Source organism: Oncorhynchus masou, chromosome 25 (genome assembly GCF_036934945.1).
Source record: "Oncorhynchus masou masou isolate Uvic2021 chromosome 25, UVic_Omas_1.1, whole genome shotgun sequence".
In the NCBI taxonomy this organism is placed as follows: Eukaryota; Metazoa; Chordata; class Actinopteri; order Salmoniformes; family Salmonidae; genus Oncorhynchus; species Oncorhynchus masou.
This window is the reverse complement of record NC_088236.1, coordinates 2338998-2347700: the sequence shown is the minus strand read 5'-3', so window position 1 is coordinate 2347700 and position 8703 is coordinate 2338998. Positions and strand designations below refer to the sequence as shown.

At 41.4% G+C, this 8703-nt stretch overlaps 1 protein-coding gene across 3 annotated transcripts in view; it reads left to right on the top strand.

Annotated features, from left to right (window-relative positions):
- The first annotated feature begins 303 nt into the window (after positions 1 to 303).
- Positions 304 to 8703, top strand: part of rufy3 (RUN and FYVE domain containing 3) — a 45396-nt gene continuing 36996 nt past the window's right edge. For all 3 annotated transcript variants that reach the window (XM_064936537.1, XM_064936534.1, XM_064936538.1), the window contains exon 1: positions 304 to 598. In XM_064936537.1, the coding sequence (XP_064792609.1) occupies positions 316 to 598 (283 nt within the window). In that variant the 5' untranslated portion in view covers positions 304 to 315. The remainder of the gene's footprint in view (positions 599 to 8703) is intronic.

Sequence of the window (8703 nt, the reverse complement as noted above, 5' to 3'; positions counted from 1 at the left end):
TGTATTAACACAGTGTGGGCAGCATCAGAGGGAAAGAGAAAGGATGAGATCTAGTATGAGGGAGAAGAGGGATACAGGAAATGAGTTTAAACAGTATTTTGAGTATAACTTCATTAGATATAGTCTCAAATATATTGTTATCTTTTTAATAAAGAGCAACTGAGATGTCAGAAAAGATTTAATTTCTCCCTGTCTTCTGGCCCAACACTCCAGTCCACTAGGTGACGGTATAGCTCCATAACGTTGGATGCCAACCTCCGATAAACCCCAACAAAGAAGAAGTTTCTCTCCCACTGATGATTGGAAACGAGTCACATGCATGTGAAGATGGCGGAGCAGCGGCTGTCAACAATCCCGTGTCCCATCCAGGATTCACCACTTTCACAAAGTTTGGATACGTCGGGGGTCTCTGACAGAGAACACGTTCAAGATAAAACCGGACATGTTGCCGGCACCCCGGATGAGTCATTCTCTCCGACATCTGTCATCTATTTTAAAGAGGCTCTGAGTTCAACCAACATTTCTTTTGAGAAGACTGGATTGTCATCTCCTACTTCTTCTGTTCAATATGAACTGGATATCAAGAGTACGTCGAAGAGTGAGTGTTTCAATATTTTACCATTTTTAACTAGTCAACTTGCTAGCTGTCTCTGACTCAAAAAGCGTATCTGTTGTACCAGCTAAGTTAGCTAGTTGTGCTTTTTGTCAACAACTAGTGAGCTGCCAACACTGTTGACTCATCTACCTGGTCAACAAGCAGACAGAGTTGAACTAGGGGATATGAAACCCTTATTTTGTCTTAACTAACTAGTCAACAAGCAGACAGTTGAACTAGGGGATATGAAACCTTTAACTAGCCAGCCAAAGACAACTTTCAGATTTGATTAACTCCAGTACAGAAAGAAGATATTATATCAGGGCTCTCGAACCCTGTTCCCTGGAGAGCCGAGTTACCGCCCTGTAGGCTTTTCTCCAACCCTAAGATAGTTTGACCTGATTTTAATACTTCACGTTACCTGCTTGATAAATTGAATCGAGTTAGTTACAACTGGAGTTGAAACGAAAACATACAGGAAGGTACTGTCTTTATTTAACCAGGTAAGTCAGTTGAGAACAAATTCTTATTTACGATGACGACCTACCGAAAGGCAAAAGGCCTCTCCTGCGGGAACGGGGGCCTGGGATTAGAAACAATATATAACAAACCAATATAAATATAGGCCAAAACACACATCACAACAAGAGAGACAACACTGCATAAAGAGAGACCTAAGACGAAAGCGTAGCAACACATGACAACACAGCATGGTAGCAACTTAACAACATGGTAGAAACACAGCATGGTAGCAGCACAAAACATGTTGCAAACACTATTGGGCTCAGACAACAGCTCTCCAGGACAAAGGTTGGAGAGCTCAGGTCTATATAATAGCAAGATAGCTGTGTTTCACAGGTCAAGCTAACATTTCTAGCCCATTGACCATTCTAAACCAAAAGGCCTGAGAACAACTAGCCCCCCCAAAAATTTGCTCACTGGAGTGATAAATGATCAGATGGTCATGTACAGGTAGAGATATTGGTGTGCAAAAGAGCAGAAAAGTAAATAAATATAAACAGTATGGGGATGAGGTAGGTCAAATTGGGTGGGCTATTTACCGATGGACTATGTACAGCTGCAGCGATCAGTTAGCTGCTCAGATAGCAGATGTTTGAAGTTGCTGAGGGAGATAAAGGTCTCCAGCTGCAGCGATCGGTTAGCTGCTCAGATAGCAGATGTTTGAAGTTGCTGAGGGAGATAAGTCTACAGCTGCAGCGAGTGTTGCAATTCGTTCCCTCACCGTTATCGAGACAATTTAAGAAGGAATATCATAGTAACTTGTAACGAAGTTAGAAGCTATATTCGGGGTAACTCAAAATAATAATTAATGCAAACTATGACTTGACTCAATAAAGCAATTTGAATATGTGGAAAGAGAAAATATAATTTGCCCTATTAAACTCGCCAGATAATTTGCCCAACAGGGTATAAGATATGGAAAGAGAAAATATAATTTGCCCAACAGGGTATGAGGTACGGCCAATCTACTGTGCCTAAGGGCTGTTCATAAGCAGAACGCAACACGGAGTGCCTGGATACAGCTCGTAGCCATTGTATATTCGCCATATACCGCAGAACCTGGGGGTACCTTTAATTATAAACTGGTTACCGATGAAAAAAGTAACGTTTTGTCATACCTGTGGTATATGGTCTGATATACCACGGCTTTCAGCCAATCAGCATTCAGGACTCGAACCAGGTTTATAATTGTAAATAAATCCCCTTTGCGCATGGGCAAAACTATAGATAAACCTGACAGGAGAGTTTGAGTGATGAATGTTGGACAGAGGATCTCAATCGCTGAGCAAGAACACATTTGATTCATATTTTTTTTTTTTAAACTGTTCAGCTACTTTCTGGCAATTGTGCTGTTGTTATGTGCCAGATGTTAAGACTACAAATGCCCATTTGCGAGATTGACTTTATCATTTCAATAGGCATATGTACCAGTATAGCTTCCGTCCCTCTCCTCGCCCCTACCTGGGCTCGAACCAAGGACCCTCTGCACACATCAACAACAACCACCCTCGAAGCATCGTTACCCATCACTCCACAAAAGCCGCGGCCCTTGCAGAGCAAACAACTACTTCAATGTCTCAGAGCGAGTGACGTCACCGATTGAAACGCTATTATCACTCACCACTGCTAACTAGCTAGCCATTTCACATTTGTTACACATAGGCTACAGACTAAAATCTGGGTTTAGGATTGTAATAACATTTTGCACTGGTTTGCTTAGATAAAGGCAGGTCGCCTTTAACCCCTGATAGGCCTACATCTCATCTTAGGTAGCCTAGACAAGATGTTGGAAAGATGTAAACTGAATGTTTTAGCAGTTTGCTTAGTTCATATTAACAGACATGAATAACGAGGCGATTTCGCAAATTAGAGATGCTTGTTTCCCCCAATGGCCTGCTGGGATAGGCTACTGAGGATGGAGTTGTAATTTCAATCACTGAATTCAATATTAGTATGTACAGTACCACTCAAGTGTCATTCACAAGTTTTCTTTATTTGTACTATTTTATACACTGTAGAAACGTAGTGAAGACATCAACTGTGAAACAACACATATGGAAGCATATAGTAACCAAAATAGTGGAAAACAAATTCAAATGTATTTAATATTTGAGATTCTTCAAATAGCCACCCTTTGCCTTGATGACAGCTTTGCACACTCTTGGCATTCTCTCAACCAGCTTCATGAGGTAGTCACCTGGAATGCATTTCAATTAACAGGCGTGCCAGGTTAACAAGTGTGCCTTCTTAAAAGTTAATTTGTGGAATTTCTTTCCTTCTTAAATGCGTTTGATCAAATCAGTTGTGTTGTGACAAGGTATAGTGGTATACAGGATGTAGCCCTATTTGGTAAAAGACCAAGTCCATATTATGGCAAGAACAGCTCAAATAAGCAAAGAGAAATGACAGTCAATCATTACTTTAAAACCTGAATGTCAGTTAATCCGGAAAATTTCAATAACTTTTAAAGTTTTCTTCAAATGCAGTCGCAAAAACCATCAAGCGCTGTGATGAAACTGGCTCTCATGAGGACTGCCACAGGAAAGGAAGACCCAGAGTTACCTCTGCTGCAGAGGATAAGTTACCAGCTTCAGAAATTGCAGCCCAAATAAATGCTTCAAAGAGTTTAATTCACAGACACATCTCAACATCAACTGTTCAGAGGAAACTGCGTGAACCAGGCCTTCGTGGTCGAATTTCTGCAAAGAAACCACTACTAAAGGACACCAATAAGAAGAGACTTGCTTGGGCCAATGAACATGAGCAATGGACATTAAACTGGTGGAAATCTGTCATTAGGTCTGGAGTCCAAAGAGATTTTAGGTTCCAACCACCGTGTCTTTGTGAGAATCGAAGTAAGTGAACGAATGATCTCTGCATGTGTGCAAGTGTGGTTCCCACCGTGAAGCATGGAGGAGGAGGTGTGATGGTGTGGGGTTGCATTGCCGGTGACACTGTCTGTGATTTATTTGGAATTCAAGGCACACTTAACAGCATTCTGCAGCGATACGCCGGCCCATCTGGTTTGGGCTTAGTGCGACTGTCATTTGTTTATCAACAGGACAATGACCCAACACACCTCCAGGCTATTTGACCAAGAAGGAGAGTTCTTGAGTGCTGCATTAGGTGACCTGGCCTCCACAATCACCTGACCTCAACCCAATTGAGATGGTTTGGGATGAGTTGGACCGCGGAGTGAAGAAAAGCAGCCAACAAGTGCTCAGCATATGAGAGAACTCAAGATGGTTGGAAAAGCATTCCAGGTGAAGCTGGTTAAGAGAATGCCAAGAGTGTGCGAAGCTGTCACCGAGGCAAAGGGTGGCTTCTTTGAAGAATCTCAAATATAAAATATATTTTGATTTGCTTAATGCTTTTTTTGGTTACTACATGATTCCATATGTGTTATTTCATAGTTTTGATGTTTTCACTCTTATTCTACAATATAGTAAACAATATAAACCCATTGAATTAGTAGGTGTTTCCAAACTTTTGACTGATACTGTAATGAGTGTTTGTAATGAATGTTTGTCAACAACAGCCAGTGTTTATTTTTTAGACTTAATTTGACCTGTAGCCTAATCTGACTGTTACATCAATCTAATGCGTTCATAATAACACAAGACTACAACAAACTGTAGTTACAGGCTAAGACTACAACAAACTGGAGTTACAGGCTAAGACTACAACAAACTGTAGTTACAGGCTAAGACTACAACAAACTGGAGTTACAGGCTAAGACTACAACAAACTGGAGTTACAGGCTAAGACTACAACAAACTGGAGTTACAGGCTAAGACTACAACAAACTGGAGTTACAGGCTAAGACTACAACAAACTGGAGTTACAGGCTAAGACTACAACAAACTGGAGTTACAGGCTAAGACTACAACAAACTGGAGTTACAGGCTAAGACTACAACAAACTGGAGTTACAGGCTAAGACTACAACAAACTGGAGTTACAGGCTAAGACTACAACAAACTGGAGTTACAGGCTAAGACTACAACAAACTGGAGTTACAGGCTAAGACTACAACAAACTGGAGTTACAGGCTAAGACTACAACAAACTGGAGTTACAGGCTAAGACTACAACAAACTGGAGTTACAGGCTAAGACTACAACAAACTGGAGTTACAGGCTAAAACTACAACAAACTGGAGTTACAGGCTAAGACTACAACAAACTGGAGTTACAGGCTAAGACTACAACAAACTGGAGTTACAGGCTATCTATTAAATCTGTTTGCCAGCTCCAGGGAGGCTACACAAGTGGCACAAATTGATTTGCAATCACTCCAGTGATATCGTCATTTAAACACATTTATTGTATCAAATGGTAGCCGACAATGGCATATATATTAATAGGCTGCTTGATGGTCAACTGAGGCAAATGTATCATTCTCCACATTTAGCCTCATGTCAGTTTCATTGAGGACTTTCCCCCCTTAAAAAGATCCACGCGAAGGAGTTCCACAACTTACATTTCAGATTTCCCCTCGGAATCCCCCCGAGAACCAGGAATTGAACATGCATGAATCACCCCGAGAACCAGGAACTGAACATGCATGAATCACTTCGAGAACCAGGAACTGAACATGCATGAATCACTTCGAGAACCAGGAACTGAACATGCATGAATCACTTCAAGAACCAGGAACTGAACATGCATGAATCCCCCCGAGAACCAGGAACTGAACATGCATGAATCACTTCGAGAACCAGGAACTGAACATGCATGAATCACTTTGCCTGATACCGTTTTCTTTAAGCAGTCAACACTAGAATGTAGTTTAAACCACCAACGAGTAGATTTATGTAATGCGCCCTGAGTCATTTTCCAGTGCGTTGTCTCCATTATTTCTTGATGTGCATCAGTTCTAGAGTATTAATGTTTGATGGAAATAGGTATCTCCAAAATGACAATCTAAATAGCCAAGTCCTACAACTGGTAAAAAGTTGTCACGACGTGCTGCCCTCTCCTCTCGCTCACACGACTCAGCCAATAGCTATACTGCTCTCTCAACACAGACACGCCCCTCCGGTCCTCCCCATCACTCACTCAGCAACAGCCTGCCTCAATGTCTGACAGTCAGCAGCAGGTCACAGTGAAATAGATTTTTAAGAGAAATGCCACGGTGCAACCTAGAAATAGCACAAAAACCCGCAACCCTCGACAAATACATTTTCACCTGTGACATCGTTCTCCCCAATTTTGTGGGAAAGCCGCAAACGTTACAAAACTGCTGTTTTGTCATGTCAAGGGTTCCCAAATTTGGTCCTGGCGACACTGAAATGACATTTCCTGACGATCAAATACGCCACCAAGCATTCTCATAGGACACAATGGGATGATGTCATCGATGGCGCCGTCCATATTTTTTTTTTTTACAGTCAATGAGCTAGATTGACAAGACACGATGTAGAATGACAGACCAGATGTAGAATGACAGACCAGATGTAGCTAGATGTGGAAGAGGAGATGTAGAATGACAGACCAGATGTAGCTAGATGTGGGAGAGGAGATGTAGAATGACAGACAATGTGTAGCTAGATGTAGAATGACAGACCAGATGTAGCGTAGCGAGATGTAGAATGATAGGATGTAGCAGACAAGATGGCTACAGTGAAATGCTCAGGCCTCTTGTGATTTGGATCCATCCTGATTCCTGAGTTGTTTTATGTTGAGGTAAATTGGCAGGGTGTGACTGAAATAACCTTGGATGAAACCAGTGGAATTTCCAGTATTTGTGTGAAAATACTGCACAGAAGTGAAGTCCGGAGTCAGTGTGGAAAGCTGACATTGTCATGAGGATGTGTGGTTCGAAGGGCCTGAGGTAACCTTCTCCGGGGCTTCATTTATAACCATAAATGTTACACGTAATATCTGCACGATCCATTTCTAAAAAATATATTTAAAAAAAATGTTTAAACTTGATGCACGCAAATACATACGCATGTTTCCTGCTATAAATCTGACCTGTCGTAAAACTGCGTGAACGAGCATTGATAACAACGGCTGAACATCGCCCATCGTTCAGCTTTCATGGTGACAATAACACCCTTATTTCGCTTTGTGAATATTAGACAGTATCTATAGGAAATAGCAATGGCCAAGTCTTCTGAGGTGTTGATATGAGGCTTTCTTTTCAAATTTGCTGAAAAAGTCACGTAATAAGTTGCGCGAGACTCACTCTGTGTGCAATACAAGTGTTTAACATCATTTTTGAATGACTTCCTCGTCTCTGTACCGCACACATACAAATAGGTCCCTCAGTGTAGCAGTGAAATTCAAAACACAGATTCAACCACAAACACCAGGGAGGTTTTCCAATGCCTCACAATGAAGGGCACCCATTGGTAGATGGGTAATAAAATAAACAGACATTGAATATCCCCTTTGAGCATGGTGAAATTAATGATTACACTTTGGATGGTGTATCAATACACCCAGTCCTTCCTAACTCAGTTGCCGGAGAGGAAGGAAACAAAACAGGGATTTCACCATGAGGCCCATGGTGACTGTAAAACGGTGAGTTTAATGGCTGTGAAAGGATCATTTTGAGGATGGATCAACAACATTGTAGTTACTCCACAATACTAACCTAAAGGACAGAGTGGAAAGGAAGAAGCCTGTACAGAATACAAATATTACAAAAAGTGATGCTCCAATATGACATTTTTGGCTGATAACGGATATTTACAATTTTAGCGGCCTTTTTTAAGAATTCTAGTATAGGTAAATAATTAAAAGGCACACACATTGACACAGCGGTCTAAGACACTGCATCTCAGTGCTAGAGGCGTCACTACAGAAACCCTGGTTCGAATCCAGGCTGTATCACATCCGGCCGTGATTGGGAGTCCCATAGGGTGGCCCACAACTCGGCCGGGGTAGGCCGTCATTGTAAATAAGAATTTGTTCTGAATCGACTTAAATAAAGGTCACACCACACTGACCAAACATGCATTTTGTTGGCATTTATGCATGTCAACATTACCAGTAAAACATCATCAAATCTGATTTCTTTCACTTACTTGCTGTGCAGTTACGTTGTTCATTTGTTCAGTCGTTTCATTCTCAACCAGCATTTCTATGGAATGCCGTTTGGGTCGTTGCTATGGGACGCCGTTTGGGTCGTTGCTATGGGACGCCGTTTGGGTCTTTGCGTGTCAAAAAAGATACACGTCAAATAACACTCTTTGACCAATCAGAACATGAATATGACTGCATGTCACAACAATTTAAAGCTTTTATATTTTTTTTAATGCAGTTATTACACAATCACTCGTATTTCATTTGTCACAACGATTCATCGATACTTATGCTGTAATGCTGGTAAAGTTGTCTCACGCACCTACAGTGCTGGTCATAAAAGCTAGCTCGCTCATGGATACAAACAATGTTCTTCACCCAAAACACAGCAAAACAACAATCTGTTTCAGTAGCTATAGTAGCTAGCGATAGGTGTAATCTAAAATACCCCTAATTTATAAGACAGTTCTTATTTGGTTAATGGTGGTCGGACCCATCTATGTGAAGCTAGCCACAATAAGGATTACGCACAATTGTGGACTTGGCGTTAAGTC